This window comes from Hydra vulgaris, chromosome 04 (genome assembly GCF_038396675.1).
Source record: "Hydra vulgaris chromosome 04, alternate assembly HydraT2T_AEP".
Taxonomy (NCBI): Eukaryota; Metazoa; Cnidaria; class Hydrozoa; order Anthoathecata; family Hydridae; genus Hydra; species Hydra vulgaris.
In genome coordinates, this window is record NC_088923.1 from 42377501 (window position 1) to 42403547 (window position 26047).

The 26047-nt window shown below is 26.2% G+C and overlaps 1 protein-coding gene across 1 annotated transcript in view; it reads left to right on the top strand.

The window, feature by feature from the left end:
- LOC101239296 (ubiquinol-cytochrome-c reductase complex assembly factor 1) overlaps window positions 1-26047 on the top strand; it is a 52115-nt gene that overhangs the window by 7042 nt on the left and 19026 nt on the right. The window contains exons 2-4 of the mRNA XM_065796390.1: window positions 11761-11853; window positions 23312-23384; window positions 24849-24906. Of these exons, the coding sequence (XP_065652462.1) occupies window positions 11761-11853; window positions 23312-23384; window positions 24849-24906 (224 nt within the window). The remainder of the gene's footprint in view (window positions 1-11760; window positions 11854-23311; window positions 23385-24848; window positions 24907-26047) is intronic.

Below are 26047 nucleotides of genomic sequence, written 5' to 3' on the forward strand. Positions count from 1 at the left end.
TCAGCTTTGAGAAACCAGGTAGTATAGAAAACAGCCACAAAAGTTGACACTTCAATAATTTTATGTTTATAGTTTTTCCATCTCCTAATTGGTCCAATAAAAATGTAATATCTTCAGTCTCGTCTTGATCACTTCTTTTCTTATCAGCTTTAATGATTGAAACCAGAGTATCGAGCTCGGATGCAATCCTGAAGATCCTTTTTATCTGAGTTAAAAACTTCCTCTTTTTTTCAATCTTATAAAGTTTGCCTAGCTTTGTTTGTTTTTTTAACAGTTTCCAGATTTGGACCAGCTTCTCTACCTTTATACTAAAAAATATGATTCAAAGTTTTGGTATATTTTACAGCACATCTTTTTCTGTTTATTAATTTATTTAACAGCAGACATTAATTATATCAATTATTTTCCTCTGATAAATAATTTTATATAAAATAAAGAAAAAATATACAGTCTTGTACCTTCCTGATTGTTTGTTATTGCAAAACCTGAAATCCACCCTTCACCCCGCATCAGTTTAATGCGAAGTGAAAATATTGATAAAAATCTGCATAACTTTGCGATTTTGTAGATTAATTTACACAAAACGTTTCAAACAAAGAAAATTACCATGCATTTTTATTTGTTTTTTTTAACTTAGAAGAAACTCAAAAAAGAAAAAAGTTTTAATTATTTTAAGTTTTAGAACTCACTGAAATGTGCCAAAAATGGGCTTGAAAAAGGGCTAAAAAGTCTACAAGAAGACAATTTTTTGCTAACCTAAAACTGTTTTAGGTTAGCGCATAATTTTGAAACAGGATTTAACAAATCAACAAATGTGCAAATGATAAGCATAAGATTAATAGAAAAACAAACGCTGAGTTTGCTGACTATTCTTTCAAACGTTGACAGTTACTTTAAAATTTAAAAAACCAATGAAAGTTTTGCTGATTTTTTCAAAACATCTTTATTTAGATTTAATTAAGTGTTTTTATTTTTATTTTTAAATTTAATTGTTTTGTTTACTGTTTAAAAAGTTTTTTGTTTAATTTATAAAAGGTTCTTAATTTAAATAGAAAAACTTTTTTTTTTAAATTTAATTTAGAATTTATTTCCCTTTTTTTCTCTGTACTTAAATTACTTTATTTAGAATTTAAATAAAGGGTTCATTTTGCCATTTTAAATTTATTTAAAACAGCAAATAAAATTAAGTTTTAAAATTCTGAAATTGGCAAAAAATTACTTCAGCTGAATGCCGACCTCAATTTTGAGGGCTGGGTCCAGCTCAATTCAATTTATGCTTAGCGCCATGTCATTTCAGATTTTAATGATTTTTTGTATACAAACTTGAATTATTGAAAAAAAACTTCACTCTAAATTATAGTGTTTGACTCCTTACGGTTTCAGAGATATCGATACTCAGTCCCAATCTCTTTTTTGATAATTTTTTTCAGCGTCATTTATTTTTTAAGCTAATTACATAACACAATTAGCTTTAACTTATGAAATGCTTGCTCACTAGTATTGAAAATTTGTACCTAACTATTTTTTAAAGAGAGGAACACAAAAATGATACCTAAAACACTAAAAAATGAAAGCTTCCCTATGAAAATTCAATTTTAAAATGGTGTAATGCTTTTTATAATTTTTTTGATGCCCTGTTTAAAAAGAAGTATATCTTGAGATGCCTAAATGATATTTACTTTATACAACCTTCATGTTTAATGAAGGATTTTCTATTTACAAATCTTCAAATAGTTATTTTAAAATTATTTCTTACAAAATTAAAAAGTAATATAAAAATATTAATGATAAAGATGTTTAATTGGATTAATAAATAAAGAAAATTGTCGCAAACAAACATCCAATGAAATCAAAAATGATGTGAAAATCAAAATATAAAAAATGAAGTGAAATCCAATGGTATCAAAAAATTTTGAAGTCTCAATCATGTAGAAAAAGACTTGATAATTAGTCTTTCTTGCATTGAAAGTGATGAAAGTGCAATGGTTTGCTTCCATGAATATGTTTACTTACAACAATCCATAAATATGTTTATCACAAATTTTTTTAAACTTTATTGTAATTATATATACTAGATTTTTTTGCAAAATACTTACTGAAATATTAGTTATTACTCGTGTTTTTAGGAGGATGTAAAGAACTTAATAAACAACTTGCTGGGAAATTAAAAAAAAATTGGTATTAATGTTATTTCTGGAGAAAAGATATGTCCACAATGTATAATTAAATTAATATCATTTAAGGAGTATGGACCAGGAGAACCTACTTGCAGCCAGATTTATGAAGATGAAGATAATGAGCTTCTTAAATCTCGATTCTTTTTTGGCGGCTATGAACATAAGTCCTCTAAAAACCCATGCTGTGAAAAGTCACTCAAGAGTTGCTCTCAGTAAAAAGGAATCATTACATGTTCTAAAAACAGTTAAGTTAGGTATTGCAAGGACTTTAAATAAAGATCCTGATCGGTTAGGCCAAGAAGATTCCTTCAATAAGTTATCTAAGGAAGTTAAAGGTAAAGCAAATGATATGGATATACTTTAAGGAAATATTGTTAATTTTCAGATGGAATCAGAAAATTCAATTACTACTGGTTCCAATACCTTGGTCTAACAAATGCATAGAAAAAGAGTTTAATAAACAATTGTATGGTGCAGATATCACGCTGAATAAACAGCTGCTGAAAAATGGTATTTTATTTTTCCCTGAAAGAAAAAAAAGGAAAGGAAATACCTTATTTGTACGTATGTATATTTACTGGATGCTAAGTTTGAAACCAGTTATCCTGATATAAAGACTTGTTTTTCGGTCAAATCATTATATTTCAACCAATTTGAAGAAAACTTTGTGGGTCCCCAATCTCTGATTTTCCTAATTTTTACATATACTTATGTGCATTATGTAGATAGGTTAAATTTGAAATTTTAGACTTCCGTGTACAACAATTCAGAAATTATAGCCTTAGAACATGGCACAGTGGCCCCCCTTGATTTACAAATAGTCAAAACAGACTGCTTTAGAGCTGTATAACTTTTTTCTCACTTTCAACAAGTGTCTCATATTTTCTGGATAGTTCTCTCTTTAAAAATAGTGGTTTTTATTAGCTTGTGTTAAATTAGAAAAAAAAATTATGACCTCAACTTTGGAAAAAATGCTAAAATATGCCAAAATGAAACTAACTGTAGCATTATTTTATTCATCCACAAGTCTTTACAGATAAGTTTTCTGATTAGCTACTACTGTCTGCAATTAATGGGCAAAATATAGGCACCTTGTTGCAGTTTAGAACTCAAATATATCTAAAAGCAAAATGTCTACTCACCTAAAAAGTCCAATTTTCAGCCATTTTGAGATGCTTGTAAATTTTTCTAACATTTTGTTTTGATCTAAGATTAACAGCATATAAGACCATTAGACCCAACTATCTGAAAATGCAAACATTATAAACTTGTTAAATCCACAATAAAAGTGCCAGCATTTTAAATAACCCTATTTTTCAATTATCAATGGTTGAATGTGTCACTAGAAACCAGTGCTCCTCTAATCTGCCAACTGGCCTATGTGAAGGGTGCAATTAATTGTAAGTCATTTCTTAATAAAAAGAAAGATAGGGGCACAAATAAAGGGAGCAGTAGCTTTATAGTAGATAGGGGCACAAATAAAGGGAGCAGTAGCTTTTTAGAGACCTTCATTATGAAGGTCTTTAAATTAATTTAGATATTTAGATACTTAATATCTGAATATCTAAATTAATTTCGAAATGAAACCATTATTTCTTTAAATTCTATTTTGTTATAGGTAATCAGTGGTCTGGACCTCCCCTCCTCCTCCTCATCTAAAAGATACAAACATTCATTTTCTAGCATGAAACATACACGATTCATTTTCTAATGAGTACAGTTAAGGTCATTAGATCTTTATTGCCTTTTTCATGCTTTTACCATATGATTTGAATTTTGGTAGTGACTATCAAAAATGTGTGCCAGATTTTCCAGCAAATATACAATGTTATGGTCTTAAAAGGGAATTAGCAAAATTTAATTACTAAAAGTTAGTTGCTACCCCCCCCCCTTTGATTGGTGCCACCCCCAACCCCAATCCCCCACTCCACCTCCCATTAGTGAGTGGGGGAGGGGATTGGGGTTTGGGGTGGCACCAATCAATCTGATTAAAAAAAGATTACTCTTGCAGTTTTTTTGTTTTATAACATTTGTTACATAAAGAACATTAAAAAAAAATTTCATAATCTTCAGGCATCTCAAGATTAACATTTTTTTACAGGGCATTAAAAAGTAAATTGTAAGATTTAACAGGGGTTGACAGCCAGGGCTACAAGAAAATTTATAATACTTAATATGTTATATTTTTATGCTTACATTTACTATTTATTAAATACTGGCATACATTTATATGTTTTTAAACTCTAATTTACTTCCAACAAGATTGCAAGCAACCACTATTAAGTTATGAGTTACTTTAAAGTAGAGAATAAGTTAAAATACTAGGAAACGTATAACTAAAGACTTATAAAGTTGTAAGTTGTATAAAAAAGAAAACATGACAATGAGTTTTAAATTTTTTGATGTTCAAGGAAAAAAACTGAATTAATAAAAGTTTTTATAGCATGTAAAAATAGATACAGTAAAATTATGCAAACTTGTTGAATAAAAAGCCAAGCAAAAATAAGTTTTGGTTTATCGTTATAGAGATGATAGCTCATATGACCATTGACCATAATTGTATTTGTAGAAAAAAGAATGAAATGCAACCTTACAACGATGGAGAGTGGCTCAAGCTTGGCAGATAAAGCAGGTCTAATTACATTTACAATGTGCTTTTAGACTTTGTCTGAGAGTATGAGGGTTGTTATTCATCAATATAGAAATGTCAATAATAATGCGATACTTTTTTGCAGTAAATAAATGAGTTTTGTTGTCTAACAAAAATTGCAGATTTTAAATCCAGACTTAAAATCCACAAGCTACTGCAAGCCTAAGGCTGTTACAGAAGAGAGATCAGATTAAAAATTGGCTGCCTGTTCTAAACAATTCAAAAGTGAAGACTATGTCAAGAGAGGAGTATTAAGTTGAGTTGTCAGCAAATAGAGCCACTTTAGATTTTATGAAGATCGTTATTGCAGATAAGAAACAATACAGGATCATAGATAGAAACTTGTGGTACCCTTGAAGTTATTTGAAATAAAGACTGCAGTTAAAAAGTAATAATTTAAAAACCTCAAAACCTTTATATAAAAAAACTAATAACAGAATGAAGACTAATCATAGGATAGTTGGAGAGCTTAAAGTGTTTTATAGAGTTTTGAAAAATTGGAACCACTTATTTAGCACTTTTTTAAAGTTTAGCAAAAAATGTTAGGCTTACTTTAGTTAATGACACTGTTGAAGACTAACCAAAATTCTTATGAACCTAACATCTGAGATAAGATGCAAGATTTAGTAAACCGAGAATAACAGAGCTTAAAGTCAGACAGGACTTTTTACATTAGCTTTTGCAAAAGAATATTTGTTCTTAAGAGAGATGTTCTTGTAAAAAAGTTTAATGTTTAATAAACCACCTGCTAAAGATGGTAAAAAATGTGGAGTAAAATGAGGCTTGACTTGAAATTGAAGAGAAGTAATAAAAGCTTCCAAACTTTTATTCCAGAAGGAATTAAAGCTTACAAGATGCACTTTATGCATATTATGGATATAAACAGTTTGTTATTTATTTAGATGCTGGCATACAATATCCTTTCATTATTATATAAACTTTAGTATTTATATGGATTCGTATTTGCCTAAATAGAAGATGATCAGATGGATGTGTGGTGTGACTCAAGCAAGACAAAAAGGAAGGCATAATCTTAAAATAGATAGATTAAAAATTATTGTATTAAACAATGTTTGTTAGAAAAAAATAAAGTAATTTAGGTACCAGCATGTAAAGAGGTAACAGCTTCAGTAGAAAATGGTAGTGGTAGAAGTAAAAAAACTCAAAGAGAGTGCCTTACATATTGTATGAATAAGCTTTAGTTATGAAAAATAAATGCTCTAGATTGTTTATATTAGAGAAACAGCATAAAAGAGGAAGGCTATAGCCTGATGATGGTGATGATGATTATGATCATCATCATTGTAGTGGTAAAGATGATGATGATGATCATCATCATCAGGCTTTAGCCTTCCAATTTTATGTTGTTGATGATGATGATAACGATCATGATGATTATGATGATGATAATAATGATGATGAAGATCATCATCATCATCATGATAATAATGATGATTATGATAATCATGTTGATCAAAGTGATGTTTTTATATGCAGGCTTTGGCAGGAATGGCGGGCTATAGCCCACGCTCGCCCCCACACTCGTGCAAATCAGTTTACACTGTCAAAATAAAGCCCGTGCAAAGTATAAATTTTTGGTAAAAATAAAGTTAAATATTTTTATGTTTTTATTTAGTTATTCTTTTAAAAATTTCTCAAATGATGTAATTTTGTAAAACTTTTTGTTTTACTAGTTAAAAAATGGAACTATTTCATTGAGGATATGCTAAAAAAATTATGAAAAAATTTTTTTTTTAATATTCTGATGTAAAAATAAAAATCGAACAAGTTATTTTAAACAGCTGCAACTGCTCTATATTATTTTGTGCTATGTTAAAAGATAAATAACACAGGTCTGCAAAAAAATATTTTTAAAAAGTTGTATGAAATTTGATAACTGTTTTTTATGTATTTCTCAGCGCTGATTTTGAAAATGCAATCCATTTTTTTCTATCACGTCAGGTTTTCTACCAAAAAGGGGATCAATTTTGGGTAAAATTACAAAATTCCACCAATTTTTCACATTTTTCAAACGTTATTGAATTTTATTTTATGTATAAATTATCTTCTAAACTATATTTCAAGAACACTTACATTTCTCTTTCAGCTTATAAGTCCTTATAATAACGTTTTTGTTTTCTGTCGAAGCTTCTTTTATTGCTTTTCTGGCTGTGGACTCGTTTAGGATCATCTCTCTTCAACATCCAGCAGTAGTCCGCTATCATGTTGATGTTCCATCTTCCCTGATATCTTCTTTCCATTTCCTTGATGTCTTGGTGAAATCTTTTGCCTTGCTCTTCACTTATATCACCAAGGGAAGTAATCAAGATGTGAAAGGTGAAAATGAACTTTAATGCTGATATTACAGCCAAGCTTCTTAAAGTTGTCGAGCATGTCTGTGACAATGCTCTTGTAGTTTGGATCTTTGTTGTTTCCTAGGAAACCGGTAACAACTAATTTAAAGGATGTCCAGGCTGCCTTTTCTTTTGTTTCCATTTTGTCCACAAAATTAGGATCTCTCATAAGTTTTCTAATGTCTTTTCCGACAAAGATTCCTACCTTTAGCTTTACCTCGGATAAACCAGGAAACTGCCTACAAAGATATCTGAAAGTCTCTCCTTCTTTAGGCAATGCCTTAACAAATTGTTTCATCAGCCCTAGCATGTGAAGTGGTAGAAGTAACACCTTTTTGGGATCCACAAGGTTTTTTCTCTCAACATTTTTAACCCCTACTTCTAAGGTTTTTCTCTAGGTCCAAACTTTTTTTATGTAGTGCTGCTTTCTGTCTCGACTGTCCCATTCACAGAGAAAGTAAGGGAACTTTGTATTACTACTTTGTTGACCAAGCAGCATTGAAATAACTTTTAAATCCCCACACAGTTTCCATTTGTGGTCTTGGTAGCTTAGTTAGTTTAAAACCAGTTCAAGGTTTTCGTAACATCCTTTTAAGTGCACTGAGTGTCCAACTGGCATACTTATTGCCATTATGCAGAAGTACTGCTTTAAGGCTTCATTTTGATGAATCGATAAAAAGTCTCCACTCATCAGGAGCATATTCTATTTTAAAACATGCCATAAGTCCAGGAACATCCCTGCATAATACCAGGTCACCTTTTTGAGAGAAGAAAGATTTTTTTCCCTTGATGGATACCAAGAAAAGGATGTACCCGGAGCCAACATATTTTTATCTTTCAATCTAGATCCTAAAACTTCTGCCAAGTCTTTAGGAAGACCTAGGTCTCTAACTAAATTGTTCAGTTCAGATTGTGAGAATGGAATGGGATTGGTTGTCCCAGGATCATAGCAATCACTATCTTCTTCACTATCACCTTGCTGAGTTAATGTCTTGTGATCGTCTAAAATATCATCCAAAGAATCTGGAGAAAAAAAAACCTAACATTTTTTTAAAAAATTTTTTTATATTTAATTTTTATTTAATAATTTAGTAATTAAATAATAAATAAAAAAATAATGTTCAAATGTTAAAATATAATCAATCGTTCTAAAAAACAATAATATATAAAAAACTGTTATACATTATATAGTTGTTGTATAAAAACGAACTATATTGTTATAAAAGTTCATTCATTTCTCTTCTTCTTTGTAAATGAAAATGTCATCGTATATAAAAATTTCTACAACTGCTTTACTAACAAGTAGGAGAGTGACTAATCATTTACAAAAACTTTGGTAATTAAACTTCGAATAGTTGTATACTTGTAAAGTTGAGATAATAGTTTTTTGAAGTTACACTGCAATTTTTATCTTTCGCTCAGAGTTATTGATTTTGCTTTTTGATTTTCATTTAGACTTTATTCTTTTATTCTCCAGTTTTATCAATTGTATAATCGAGTTTTCGTAGAGTTTATTCCAGATATAGTCAAACCAATAACTTGCAAGCAACACAAAAAATGGCAGAAAAACAACTTTTGCAATCATCATATCTCTTTATTCAAGCATCTTGACGTTTGTTTAAATTTTTTTGCAATGAACGTAGCAGTTTTGCAAGATTTATTTGAGTATTAATATATATTATATTATTAAAATAATGGAACAAAATACAACATTTTTTATTGCGCTTCTTTAGTTGATTCATTTTTCCTGTGCTTTGTAAATTAAATTAGATTTTAAAAATTTAACTGTGATATCTCTAAGCTATAAAGATATAGGGACAATTATATTGAAATCTTTTTTTAAATAAACCTTGAACCAAAGAGTTCTATTCTTTTACAATTGTTTTTTAACTGTTTAGACTATAACTTTAACTATAACTATATTTTCCATTCAAATTACTATAATACTCTTTTTGAACTCGTAATTGATTTTATATTCTTTTCGGAAATTAGGAGAAAATATATGCTATATATATATCACCTTTCAAAAGTGTATAAGTTGATTTTAGTCAACTTTACAAAATATATATATATATATATATATATATATTCCTTTTGTATGATCAAAATTATACCATATGATTTCTTCATATTTTATTTTCGTTTTTATACTTGCGCTATATTTAAATATATTTTACAGCAATAAACCTGATATATAAAATAATAATGCATTTAATACCCTTCTATTAGTTCTATTTATAAAAAAATGTAAAAAAGTTTTAAATTCATATAAGACTTTTCTTTATACACGCCTATATTATATAAGAAGAATATATTTAAGAAGTATATATACCAGAATCATTAAAAAAGTCTCTTAGAATTTAAAAGTTCCTTAAGTTTTAACTTACATATCACATCAACATAGCATATATTTTCTCCTAATTTCCGAAAAGAATATAAAATCAATTACGAGTTCAAAAAGAGTATTATAGTAATTTGAATGGAAAATATAGTTATAGTTAAAGTTATAGTCTAAACAGTTGAAAAACAATTGTAAAAGAATAGAACTCTTTGGTTCAAGGTTTATTTAAAAAAAGATTTCAATATAATTGTCCCTATATCTTTATAGCTTAGAGATATCACAGTTAAATTTTTAAAATCTAATTTAATTTACAAAGCACAGGAAAAATGAATCAACTAAAGAAGCGCAATAAAAAATGTTGTATTTTGTTCCATTATTTTAATAATATAATATATATTAATACTCAAATAAATCTTGCAAAACTGCTACGTTCATTGCAAAAAAATTTAAACAAACGTCAAGATGCTTGAATAAAGAGATATGATGATTGCAAAAGTTGTTTTTCTGCCATTTTTTGTGTTGCTTGCAAGTTATTGGTTTGACTATATCTGGAATAAACTCTACGAAAACTCGATTATACAATTGATAAAACTGGAGAATAAAAGAATAAAGTCTAAATGAAAATCAAAAAGCAAAATCAATAACTCTGAGCGAAAGATAAAAATTGCAGTGTAACTTCAAAAAACTATTATCTCAACTTTACAAGTATACAACTATTCGAAGTTTAATTACCAAAGTTTTTGTAAATGATTAGTCACTCTCCTACTTGTTAGTAAAGCAGTTGTAGAAATTTTTATATGCGATGACATTTTCATTTACAAAGAAGAAGAGAAATGAATGAACTTTTATAACAATATAGTTCGTTTTTATACAACAACTATATAATGTATAACAGTTTTTTATATATTATTGTTTTTTAGAACGATTGATTATATTTTAACATTTGAATATTATTTTTTTATTTATTATTTAATTACTAAATTATTAAATAAAAATTAAATATAAAAAAAATTTTTAAAAAAATGTTAGGTTTTTTTTTTTTGCAAGTTGTTTTTTTATCCTTTTATTGCTAAAAAAACATTTATTATTACACTTAAAATTTTTACTGTACCCGGCATGAAGAATCAACAAAATAAAATTTCAGAATAAAAAAAATTTCATCAAAACATAATTTTAATTTTTCAAAAAAGCCTGTGCAAGACTATCTAGGCGGGCAGCCCGCAAAGATGGGTTTAAACGTACTATTTATAGCTTGTGCACTCATTTACTCCTGCTGAAGCCTGTATATGTATATATATATACAAAATATAAGATAAATTTTGAATAAAATAAATATATTTTAGGATGTATAAATGTTTATGCAACTCTTGTCACAAACCTGGCCCCACCTATAATTTATTAAACCTGTCAAATATCAATCCCAGTCACTTACTATTTTCATATAGAAGCTTTAATTTTTTTAGTGTTTTAGCCATCATTTTTGAGTTCCTCTCCCTAAAAAAATGTTTTAAATAGAAAATCCTTCATTAAACAAGGTTGTATAAAGTGATGATCTTTAATGAGAAATGTAAACAAGTTTATATATTAAAACAGTACCTGAGATTATAAAAATTTTTTAAACAAATGCAACAAAAAAATTATATAATTTTTTTTTTCATTATTAAAATAACAATTTTTCTTAATTTTTTTATAAAACTTTCAATGCAAATAAATTAAATTCAAAAAAAAAAACCTCTGCAGCTTTTTTGTAATAAGGATTTTTGTTATATATAGAACCATAACAAAAATTTTCAAAATCATATCTTTTAGGCATTTTAAGATATACTTCTTTTTGTACAGGGCATTAAAATGCTTATGAAGGACATTACACCATTTTAAAATTAAAATTTTAATGTTTTAGGTATCATTTTTGAGTACCTCTCCCTAAAAAATAGTTAGATACAAGTTTTCAACACTATTGAGCAAGTATTTTATAAATTAAAGCTAATTGTGTTATGTAATTAGCTTAAAATTAAATAGCGCTGAAAAAAATAGTCAAAAAAGAGATTGGGACTGAGTATTGATATCTCTATAAGTCAGAGTCAGACACTAAAATTTGGAATGAAGTTTTTTTTCATTAATATAAACTTGTATTCCGAAAATCATAAAATTCTGAGATAGCCTGGTACCGAAAATTTTTTTTTTGGATTGATTTTGAAACAGACTGTATTTATTTGTTATTTTTATCATTCTTTTTAGGCATTATTATATACAAATGTATCAGAAAACACTATATCTTACCAAGTAGGCTCAGCAATAGGAAAACTTAGAAATTCATTTACTAAATATGTGGTAAGTATAAATAGTTAATACTTTATTTGAAAAGTTTAATATAGAAAAAATTTAAAAAGTTTTTAAAAAATATTATAGCTTTAGAGTTCTTTTTTGTTGTTGTTTTTTTTATGCAGTTTTAATTAGGTTTTTAATGAAATCCTTATACTGGTTATTTAAAATTGTCAAGTTTATTTAAAAGCAAGTTTATTTAAAAGCAAGTTTATTTAAAAGTCAAAACACTAAGAAAAATCTTCAATAATAAAGTTTTAACTTTAAAGGCCACTTACAAAAACATAATAATGAATAAACGTTCATTTGCTTCTCTTTTTTTCTTATTATGACGTATATATGTAATATTATTTTTGGACTATTAAATTTAATTTTGGTAATTTTTACATAATTTTTGTATTCATAACATTTATTATGAGAGTTAAATTATAATAAGGTGTTAGTGATGTAGTGGTAGAGCACTCATCTAGTAAGCGAAGTTCCAAGTTCAATCCCCACCATATCTTCGGTAGTACTGCGCTCAACTTGTTTCTCCACGCAGCAGCCTTGTTTGTTGAGGTTCGTATTTTAGAATTTAGTTGAGAGAGAGATGTAACCGTTGCTAAAGTAGCCTTCTTGACTGTAGTGGTCTTCATGGCCTTGGGAGGTGAATTAAATCAAAAAATAAAGACTAATAATCCACAAAAAAGACTAACAAACCACAAAAATGAGTGATACAAAAAAATATATATTACTTTTATATTCTGCTTTTAAATTTCAATAAATCTTTTCCCTTTTACCATATTATTTTGAACCACCCATGAACACCCAAATGAAACAGTTTAGATGATTCAAATTATGGAAAAATTATTTTAGTTGTTAAAAAATTGCTTTCTCTAACCAAAGTTATATTTCCATCTATTAAGTGTTTTTAATTGTAACTTACTTTTGTTAAGTCTTACTTTTTTTCAAGTTCTTCAGATACTGATTTCTTATTATATGAAATAATTGTTTGTAGCTTTTTTTCTACCTCCATTTTATGATTAAAATTTTTTTAAACTTTCTATTTTCATCAATTTTAATACTTAAAAAAAAAAACTACATCCTTTTAACATTTAATGATCTCAAACTTTTAGGATTTTTATAACAGTTAAATTAAATTAAGTTGTATATATATATATATATATATATATATATATATATATATATATATATATATATATATATATATATATATATATATATATATATATATATATATATATATATATACTATAAGTTTCATGAAAAGCTAACTTTGCATGAAACTTATAGTTCCATGAAATGTTGTTTATGTCTCTCTGTAAATAAAAACATATAAATATATATATATATACCGCTCTATATAGAAAGTTGTTTACTTTCTTTATTATTGAGCACTCTGAACCGACATAGAGTTTTGTATTATTATTATTGTAATACAACATTAAACATCAATCGATATATATATATATATATATATATATATATATATATATATATATATATATATATATATATATATATATATATATATATATACTTATGTATATATATATATATATATATATCGATTGATGTTTAATGTTGTATTACAATAATAATACAAAACTTTATTTTGTTAAAAAATATTATGAAAACATAATCTTTCTTAGAAAAGAGTAAAAAGTTTTACTTTTTTTTTTTGTAGTTGCTTCAGATACTAATTTCTTATTAAATAAAAAAATTTTGTTTGCTTCAATTTTACGATCAGGAATGCCGAGTCCCAAAAGGAATCCAGTTTGATGTCTCTTTTTTTTTCCTGGTCTTTGGTGTCCAGAAGCTTTAAACATGTTGGTTGACTTATGATCTACTATAAGAAAAAATTCAAGAGATTTAATAATAATAAGTTTGGAAATTATTATTTTTAAGCCCGCAGTCATTGCTGCCATAATATCTAAGGATTCTCGGTTCAAAAATTGTTTGTTCCTCTAACCTGAAAGCTCTTTTTTTTTTCTCCATTTTTAGAGCTCCTGAATACCGAAAACAAGGAAGAAGTAATCCTTTTGTGACTTTCAAATCCGGAATCCTTTTTGGGACTTCACATCCTTGTTTATGATTATAATTATTTTATACTTTCTATTTAATCAATTTTAACACTTGAAGCGAAAGCTATTACATTGTTTTTAACACTTGAAGCGAAAACTATTAAATTGTTTTTAACATTTAAAGCAAAAACTATTACATTGTTTTTAACACTTGAAGCAAAAACATTGTTTTTATAGTTATGATTTAATTACATTTTTTTTTTTTAATGATAAAAAGCATCGAACTAAGAACCTAAGAAGTTGTTCAATTTTATATTGAAAGTCAGCATTCAATTATTTAGAAACATAGTCATATTAATCTCTTTCTTGTTTAAAATTCATATAGCCCTCCAATAATTTCTTAGTTCAGTATTTTCAAAAACATGGAGCTGACTGATCTTTTGCAAGCTGGAAGGCCATTTGCAACATGGTGTTAACATTGCTTGGGTGCTAGCAAGTATTATGGAAAACCACAAAAGCTCCACCAGGCATTGTTCTCAGCATTTGATGATGTATACGCAAACTTTCCACAGAATTTTTTAAACATTGCACCTTTGCTAATAAAAGATTCGATTGGTTCACGAGTCAAAATCAAATTACTCACAAATATAAAGTGAATAATGGTGTGCCTTTAGTAGGACTGCCCTTATTTTGTAAGTTCTATTCTTTATTTATCAGTGTCTGGCTACTTATCCTCCTTTTTGATATCCAATAACATTAATTACTCTTAACTGTTTAATAAGCACATTTTCTGACCAGTTGAGGCCATTTATTCCCTTATAGTCAGAATTATGTTGAGCATCTTTTAGTTAATTTGTACTTAGTGTTTATTTTTTTATTTATTTATTTTTAATTTATTCTTTTTTAGTTGATATTTTACTCAAGTGATTACATTTTCGATTCATTTTTTTTCTTGAATTTAGAGTTTTATTTGTTCTTAATATGTTTACATTATTAATATTTTATTTTATATAAGGAATGAAAAAATTAAACATGAAAATATCATTTAAATAACCAATTAAAAAATGAATATGTATTCCTCATATCAAAGCAAGACATTAATGCTTTTTGTAATTTATTAAAATATATAGTATTAAGTTTTCTCATTTTAACTTGCAATGTGTACACATGATGTAAGTGTTCCTTATTTTTTCTATAGTGTTACCTTAATGGTAAGGTCTATGCTAAAAACCCCAAAACCATCCAAAAATCCAAAAAATCTAAAGGTCATTATCCGAAAAAGGAGTCTTGGTGCTGGAACCTGAAATAATGAAAGTTATGAAAAGTGTTCTGGAAAGAGGAAGTCAGGTCAAAGCAAACAATGAACATCATTTGAAAAATATTGTCTTTAGAATATGTGAACATCTCATCTTATATAAAATATCAACATATTTTTAAACTTTAATCTTAATTTTAGTATACAACACCATATAAAATCCGAACAAAAAAATGATTAAAATCATAATAGTATTTATGTGCTATCTTGTATTAAAAACTAGAAACTAAAAACTTGCACATCTAACTTATTAATATGTTACTTTTATGTTACTATTGAATCTTTTCTTGACATTTTATTTATTCATTAAAATTATTCAGTATTATTATTTACTAGCAGAAAGCAATCCGTAATATGAGTTATAGTCTGTCTGTTACACAATTAATTTATAGTGGCTTGTTTCCACAATTTAAATTTGCAAAATCTTAACTAATACTCTTTTAGAACAACGCTTTTATATTGAAAAAATTAAATCATCTGTAAAATTAACATAAAAAGTATGAGGAGGTAAAATAATTTACCAATTATTTAACATTATTTCAGCAATTTACAACTGACATAGGTCATATCAGTGTAAGGCAGAACCATTTTCCTCGACATTCCAAAGTTCAACACAATACGTTTTTAGTTACTGACACAAAATAAAAACACTTCATCATGTTTTAAATTGACGAAAAAGTAAAGCTAAATTTTTGTTATATTTTTTATAACATGAACTTTAATTATTAAGATTAATATGAAGTGAAATTATATTATACAGGAGTTATTAATTTTTTTCGTATCCCCTTGATTCATTTTTCTTTAAAAAAGAAAATTATTATCTTAAAAACATTAAATGCATAAATTTATTAAAAATAACTAAGCAATTGGGTACAAATACGTTTCAAAGAAAAAAAGTTTAATTTACAATCAAATATGTGTATAACAAATGTAAAAAAATATGTAAACATTGATCTTTTATATTGCATTAATGTGTCATATGACAAACCTAAAATAAGAATTGTAACAGATAAGTAGACAAAAAGAAAACAAAAAAAAAAACTGGAAAAAAAACAATTTACCTGCTTTTCGGTAACCTGTTGTCATAATTAAGTTGCTGTCAGGATGCAGCTTGTCAGTGTTGTTTTATGACGTTATTTCATGTTGGCTTTTAGTAAACTTTAGTTTAATTTGAAAGACGTCACAATAGATTTAAAATATTTTAATTGAAAAGCAAAATAACAAATGCTTCAAGGAGCCAAACTATAAACATAAAAGAAAAAAATCAAATTAAGATATAAATAAATTGCATTTATATAGCTAAATATACTGTCTTGGCTTATATTAAATTTTAAAAGTAGTGAGTTCAATAAATTAAACTACCAATTAATTATTTTTAACAATAGAATGTAGCATCATTATATTATGATAATTGGGTAATGAATCAATTTAACTATATTTAAATTTAATTGGTGAAAAACAAATAAAATTTTAATTAAAAATGACCAAATCAAATCAAATATACAACATAATATATTATTTAAAAAAAAATTACAAATTAAAAAAAAATAAATTACAAATTAAAAAAAAATAAATTACAAAATTAAAAAAAATTAAAATAAATCACCGAAGAAAAAGCAGCAACAAAAAAGATATAAACATCTTCAGTGATAGAAGACATTAACAACCTATTGGTTGCTGTTTTTTCTTCGGTGTCAACAACACCCCAGTATGGATGAGCCCTCCATTTGAAGGAGGGCTCATCCATACCGCCATTACTACACCACGTATTAAAGGACCTCTCTGAGAGAGGCCCTGGGTGTTGGGAGCGATAATTTCTGTAGTGCTCAAATGTTAACGAATCTAAAATTACAAGTAGAAGTATATAATAAAAATTATAAATATTTCCAATTTTATTTTATCAAAATATAAAGCATAACCTCACCATTTTCACTGGTAAAAGAAGATGATACTAAAAATATTTAAAAAAAAAAATGAGAGTGAATTAAAAAGGGTTAAACATGTGAAAAATTTTATTTTAATAAAAATATGAGTAAAAAGTAGAACAGTTAAAAATATCATCCATTTAAACTTCACTTTTATTTGGAAGTAGTAACAAAAAATCTTAAACGAATCTTAAATAAATTGAAGATTGTGATCTTTCCCATATAATTTTTTTTTCTACTCTAAATAGAACACACAAATAATTTTTATATATAACAAACTGTCATTTAAAATGAATTATACAATAATCTTATGACTTTAAAAAATACATATATCAGCTAGGAGATGTTTGAAAAAAATTTTAATTAGCTAATAATAATTAAAAAAATTGTTAAAAACATGCAATTCTAATAATAAACATACTGCTAACACAGAAAAATTAAAAAAAAAAGCGTTGTAAACCCTTTTTTGAAAACTTTGATATTATTTCTTTAAAAAAATTATTACTAAATGTTTTTAAAAAATTCACAAAACTTTACAATATTTTGTTCTTCTATACCACGTAAATACATCATCTGATAAATCTAAAATAAAAAATAAGAAGAAATTAATAAGAAAAACATTACATACTAAAAATGAAAATCAATGTACCTTATAGAGAAAAGCTGTTGTGATTTATCAGAGTAATAGTTGTTGAATATTATTATTTCACCTTAGCTTTTAAAAAATAATTTATGCTGGTATATCATGGTTCCAAAATATTTATAGCAAAATCATGTAATAAATAGCACTAAAGACAAAAAATCAAATTGAGATAAAACAAATTGTATATATGGCAAAATAATTTGTCTTAGCTTTTAGTGAATGATTAAAAGCAGTGATTTTTAATAATGAAATTACCTATTTATCATTTTTAACAATAGACACCAGCGTGAAGGTAAATCAAATGTCTATTAACTCAAAAGATAACAAAAAACAACATCACAACAACAACAACACACAACAATAGCACACACCATAAGTTAATATAATATGCATATAACAACATTACGCAAAATATTATTAAAATACATTATTATCTATTTTCAGAATAATTAATAATATAGGCTCGAAGACACCTTGACCTAAACAGTTTGGCACTAAACACTGCTGTGTAACCCTCTGCTATAAGTACATCATTTGGCTGGCAAGGTTGGCAAATCTTGCTCTAGACATTTACAAATCACACCACTTTGAAAACATGGAGACAACATAATATAAACATATGTACTAACTATTAACACAATATATATATATATATATATATATATATATATATATATATATATATATATATATATATATATATATATATATATATATATATATATATATATCTTTAGCCTCATATAAACATATTTAAACACATTTATAAAACAGTTGTATAACACATATTAACACGTACACAAACAATAAAAAAAATACTTTACATTATTATAAAAACGCATTGATAAAACAACTATAAAGCACATATTACCACATACACATACTTATCAAAAAAGCATATATGCAAACAATAAACATGTGGAAACAAAAGTCTTAAAGATGACATGAGAAAATTTAAAAAGATTCAAAGTAAACAAAATATATATATATATACAAACAATACTCTTTACCTTCATTTTTTTTATTTTTTTTTTATTTATTTTTTTTTTTGTCATAAGAACTGTAATCCTTATAACAAAATTTAACCTTTACATACAATAACATGTGACATGTCATGTCAATGTTGGCACAAAATTTTAATTTTTCTAAATTTTCTAAAAAAGAACAAAAATGTTAATAGCATCACAGAAATTTCAAAGTAGTAATAACCAATTTTATGGAAATAGCATTAGTATAACTTTTTGCATAAAAAATAATTAGGCCTCATCCATGCCTCTATTTTCCTTCTAAATAATAAAATATAAGCTCAATAGAAACAAAAAACTGCTAAAAAAAATAAAGCTAAAAGAAAAACTAAAACAAACGAAATGTAAACGATATTAAAAAATTAAAAAGAGTGTTCCTTTCTACTTTATATCTAATAAAAATGTTTTATATAAATTGCTCAATTATTTTCTTTACTTACTTCAATTATAATATGATCTTAACAATAATTACTTATCTTAATATGATTCTTTATGTAGTATTTCTGAACTAATTAAACATTAACTGTAGCAATTATATTATAGATAAAATTTGTATTCAGTAAAATTAGTGAATTGTGTAAACCTTTTAAACCCACATATACTGTGTTATATTTACAAGTAAACCCTCTGTTGAAATATTCAACTGATTTTATTTGGATGTTAACTGAACTTTTTATAAAGTATAATTTTTTTTAAATATATATTTTAAAATAGAAATTTCTGTACTTTTAAAAGAAATATCCATTTATATATTTTTTATACATTTTTTAAAAATAAATTTGCCTTAAGTCAAATTATTCATCTTACCAACCATATTTTTAACATTCCAATAGAACATGATCCAAAATTTAAAGTCTAAAAATGTTTTGCATTAAACTAAAAACTTAATATTTAACCAAACCTTATAAAAAATTTTTTGTAAGGTTTGGTTAAATATTTGGATAAAATTTCAAAAGGTTTTGAAGTTTTATCAGTATAAAAAAGTTATATCAGTTGAAAGGGTCTTATAGATTTTTTATTTTAATTTTTTTATTTTATGCTAATTCACCTCCCCAAGGCCTAGAAGGCCACTACAGTCAAGGAGGCTACTACAATTGTGGTTACAACTCTCTCTCTCAACTCTAAACTCCAAAACACAAACCTTGACAAAAGGAGCCACTGCGCGGAGAAACAAGTTGATTTAGAGCAATTGTCATGATTACAACTTGATTTTAGAGCAATTATCAAGATAAATTAGAGCAAAGCATTTTAAATTTTTGGACTCCTGTGTCCCATAACCATTAAAACAGTTTTTCTATGTTACCACAGCAACTGTTGTCATGAAAAAATCTCTTTTTCAAATCAATCCTTTTTGTTGTTGTAATTTTTGTTCAAAAAGGTTTGGAAATTTAAGAATTTTTATTAAGATAGTCTTTCTAAAATTCTTTTAATTGGTTTGATTTCTATGGCACTCAAAGCAGTCTATAATTTTTTATAATTTTTATGCAAGTTACTCACCACAGAGTTCTTTTATTCCTGATACATAATTTCAATTCCTTTAAACGAACTAATTTAGCTTTTTTCAATTTGGTTAACATTTACCATAGGCATAACTTGCATTTCTTGCTTTTTATTTTTCTTACCGTCAAAGTGCAGAGCCAAATTTTATACAAATATATGTTATTTTCCAGAAAAGGTGACTTCAAAGTAAACACACTAAAAACAATCCCATGGCATACAACAACTGAAAGCAGAAACAGATAATACGCCAAAGCGCTAATATTCTCAGCAAAGTAATAGTTTCCAAAGAATTAAAATTTTCTCATTTCTATAATGCGGCACTTCTAACAAAGTATTTTAAACTGTGTCCTGGGTAATATTTTTGTAAAGGAGTAGCAATACTATGTCTCTTATTGGCATTATTGCTCATCATGTAGTGCTAGGGTAATGTTAAGAGGTATGCCCCACAATAATTTAAGAAATATTTTGAATTTTTTCAGAAAAATAATTTGATTGTTTTTAAATCAAAATTTAAAGTAGATTCTGAATTTAGACGATTCAATGTCCATATTTAAGTAGTTTTCTCTTAAAATGTGAGTGTTGCACATCAGATATTATATATATTATAAGTAAAAAAATTTTAACCCAAATCACCTACCTATCTAGACCCACTCTAGATGCTTATTACAACAATAATCAACCAGATTTGCTTCACTACTTAAAAATTACAATAAAAGAGGTAGATTATAGTTTATTAGCAACTGAAAAACATCACATTTTTGGGTTCACTTTTAAGACTTATGATTGTAAAAACCTTTTTAAAAGTTTATAATAAAGTTATAAGTATGGGAATAAGAACAAATCAAACTAAAAAGCGTAAAAGAAGATTCTATAGAAATATACACATAAAATCATTTACAACAATCATTGAGAGTCTATCTGATCAACAAAAAACTCCATTGTTGCTCTTTGCTATGGTTCTACTAATTAGGAAAATCCTATTATTTCTTGCTCTGTCTCTGTATAAAATACTTCAAAGAAACAAGTTGATGATTTTTAATACAGATAAAGGATACAGAGTTATTGATGCCTCTATTTAAACTTCAGTTTTTAGTAAACTTTGCTGTCTAAAAGGCCATTTTAAAAAACTGTCACTGACTGAAAACTTTTCCTAATAAAGAAGTATTAGCTTCTTCTTTGAGTGTATTATGTGAATGTGGTTCTTATTTATCTTTTATATTTACAAAATGTAGATGATTTATGCATGAAAAAAGCAACTTTTGCTAGCCTGTTCCATATAGGTCTCAGTGATTACAGTCTTCTATCGATGTATCTTCATGGATTAACACAGAATACTGACAAGTCTTTCAATACGATGATTTGGTAGTTGTTTTGTGGGTTTTGATAATCTAAAATTTGGGGATTTGATGCTGTGCCCAGTTTTGACATTAGTAGTAAAGCATCTTTACAAATTAGAGAAGTGTTAAGCTTGATCTCTGGCCATTAAACAACAAAAGGATGCATCAATATTAACAAATACAAACTTTGTTACGCACAGTACAAAAATACTGACAATGCTAAATGTCGTAAAAAAATTGCGGGAAGAAAAAATCATTTGATGATGATTGAACTCTTATATAACTTTTTTTTTTTATATATATAAGTATTTTTGTATATTATGTTTAAAGCTGAATTGGTTTTATACACAATTTTAAACATTAAAGTTCTTTTTTCTCAAAATGAGTATTTCTATCAACAAGCCAGATTTAGCAAACGATGTCTTGTTAAAGTATGTTTTTATGACTTGTACTTGCAACATAAGCTAAAAGCATTTGAGTCTTTACTTTTAACTCAAGAAATATTCTAGTTTGTATCATCATCACAGTTATCATCATCAAATACATAAACGTTATCATCTGCTAAAAATATAGACATTTTCCTCATTTTTCCGCCATTATAGATGTTTCCTATTAAAAAAATATTCTTTTAATAGAAAACATCTATAATGGCGGAAATTAATTTGCATTAATTTTTTAAGACCTTCCAGAAAATATATAGTTTTATAGCATGCAATACCAAGTTGTTGTTTTAGATTTATCAGGGGGCAAACCTCTTAAAATTAAAAAAGTATGAAAATGCCATAACCCTAATATAAACTGTTTTTGATAAACATGTTAGTATTATTTTGTTTCAAAACTAGGTTTTGAAACTGTTATGAATTTTTTTATTTATTAGTTAAAGGAACTTGAAATTAGAAAAGGTCACATTTTACTTATGCTGTTGTTTGAAATCCATTGCCTTAATCCTTATAATAGGTTTAGTCATTGTGAAGTTACTAAACAAATTGTATTTTGAGACAATATGTTTTTTCCCCCATTGGTATTTGTTTATTTTTAAATACTATACTAAGTAAAGATTTATAATAACAACAAATTATAAAATACCTAATTTCAGTCTACCTTTAAAAAAAGAACTTTGAATGAGAATGGCTATCAAAAATGACAACAAATCAATTAATGCTAATTTTTAAGCCATGATATTTAGACTGTATAAATGTTAACCTTTTTTTATCATAATATAAGTCTCATCTAGCTATATTAAAACAATAATCAAATCAAGTAACTGTGGGTATATAGACTTTGTTTGAACATTTATTTGACACCATTTAGTCAATATTCTAAAAAAGTGTTAAACTTCAAAGTCTAACATTTAGAAAACCAATTTAAAAGCAGTAAATAAGTTTTGCAGCAATTTAAAATTTTTATTTCTGCTTATTTGACACTTAATATTGAAAAAACATTTGGTTGAATTGGATCATTTTGATTGGGTCATTTTAGGTTCAAAAAACCATGTTCCAAATTTCTTGCTCAAACTGTTTGCATTTTTAGATGTATTGATACTCGGTTTCAATCCCTTTCTGTACCTTTTTTCAAATAAGGTACCATTTACTTGAAAATCTTTTTTACATAAGCTCTGTTATTGGATGGTTATTATTAGGATTTGTACAGCTATTTCTGCAAATACAATGTTTTGCTAATGATTTAAATTTGTTGTAGATGAAAAGTTTGGTTTCCAAAAATCTTTATGAAAGTTGTGCAGATAAAATTCCATACAATGAGTTTTTTAAAGGTATGTGTTTATGAGTTTTAAAAGCATTAATTTCATGTTATGCATACACACACTTGTACACATGCATACTGCACACTTATACACACGCATACACACACTTTTACACACACATATACACACACGCAAACACATGCATACACAAACTTACGCACACACATACACACGCTTATACACATCCATACACTCACTTATGCACATGTATACACACACGCATACACATACAGACACTCACTTATACACATGTATACCCTCACTTATGCACAGGTATACACACACTTATACACATGCATACTGCACATTGTGTTAGTTGTTCACATACAGCTTAATGCATAAAAGTTGCATAATAAGCAATATTGCAATGTATAAGCATTTAAGCGACATTTCTTGTAGTACGTAAATTTATAATAAGTTATAAAACATCAAAAACAGCATCGTACTAATTTTTCTTCTTTGTGATATTTCGGTCTAATTTGTAAAGACCATCATTAGACGTAAAATAACAATTTAAAAACCGTTACAATATAAAATTTTAAAAATCATAAAGAAGCCATTACAAAGACGACGTCAATAAAAATTGTTTTGTTTTTTTACGATTTTTTTAAATAGTGGTCTCCAACTATTTGAAGCAAATTAAAAACCCCACTAAAAACAACAGAGAAAAAAATTTTAAGAAGAAAAAATAATTAAAACTAAAATTTTTTTTTAAATTTTCAAATTTTTTTAAATATAAAGATAGAAGATGAATTTCCCCATCTTTTAAATGGATGTTTTGTATTTAAAAAGTGTTAAATTTACAATTTACATACTACAAGTTCAACTTAAATATGCAAAGTAAAAAAATAACATATTCTGAGACTTATTCTTTTCTATGCAATCAGTTTAAAAATTATGGTATTTATTAAAAATATTTTGCATAAAAGTAATAAAAGCAACAAACTTTTTAGTGTAATGGTAAAAAAATTGATAGCTATTCCACTGAAAGTTGTTGTTCCACCTGATGCCAATCTTGATATCTGGGTAAAGAAACTTATGAACATTGGGGTCATCCATAAATTACGTCACACAGTTTTTGAAATTTTTTGTATCTGCATGCACTTTGTAATGGAATCAAAAATCTGTGATGCATTTTGAATTAATAGTTCTTAAAAACCAAAGGAAATCCAAAACTATTGAGATCAAGACAAAAATTAATTTTAGTTTAATTTAATTTTTCTGCTGTTCAACTTTAAATATTTTTAAATAATATAAAACAAGGTTTCAAATATATTTTATCTTAATAAACTTTCATCTAAAATTTTATGTGAATTTTTCTAAACAATGTTTGTCTTAAAGTAAATAACTTATGTCTTCATTATGACATCAAATTTTATAACAATACTTTTATGAAGTTATGGCTTAACTTTGCTATAACTGCAATTAAGTTTTATTTTTTTGTTTACTTTGTTTTATTTTTTTTTTTTTTAGTTTGTGGTTTACCAGATACAATGCAGTCTTGGTTTTATATTATGGAGCTCCATGTATGGTAGGTTTATGTGTTCTTTTATTTTTTTGAATTATTTTTTTATTTTCTAAAAGTTCTTTAATTAGGAGCCATAAAAATATATGTTCATTGAGAAAACTCACTTTTCCCGAGTTTTTTTTCCTGAATTATATTTTCTAAAGGATAATTTTAACTGAATGAGTTCAGAGATAATTTTGAGTTGAATATTGATTAATATCATGAAATTCCATTTCATTTTAAAAACTTTTTTTATTTTGATGAAATTGCACAAGTTCATCAAAAAAAAAAGTTTTTAAATAATGATATATGATTGTAAGGTAAAGCAATTGCTTTACATTCATATATTGTTAACCATAAAATATATATATTTGATATATATATGATATATATTTGATATATATTTGATATATATGATATATTGATGCTGTGAAAAATATATTTTTGGTAACTGTTGGTGTTTTTTGGTGTTAAATTGATGTTGAAGTATAAATTGAAGTATAAATTCTTAAAGTTTTACTTGAAAAAAAATAATTTTCATTGAACATATTTTATTGTTGTTGTTTTTTTGATGCATTAAACTTTTTATTTTACATGATTTCTTTTATTGCGTTCAATTTTTTTGTTGTTGCATTCAACCTTTTATTATTTGTGTCTTCTTTTATTGAGTTCAACTTTTTTATGTACATGTCTTCTTTTTTTTTTTAGTATTCAACTTTTTTATTGTACATATTTTCATTTGCTGCATTCAACTTTTTATTGTTAATGTTTTCATTTGTTGCATTTAACTTTTATTGAATATGTTCTGCATTTTCTGCAATCAACTTTTAGTTATACTTGACTTTTTTTGTTGCATTCAACTTTTTATGAACATGTTTATTGTACAATATATATACATGTGTGTATATATATATATATTTATATATATATATATATCTACTATAGCATATTTATGTGAGCACTTGCTCACTTTTTTTGCTTATCTAAATCAATACGGCTTTTTCAGAAAAAGAAGAAAAAAACAAATAATAATGAATGAAATGATTGCTGCCTAGGGTGCATCCAACGCCCCATACATTTAAAAATTGATCTGTCCCTATTCTTAAAACTTTCTATTGGTTCTCACAAAACACCCTGTTAAATTTTTTCAAAATTGAATGAGATT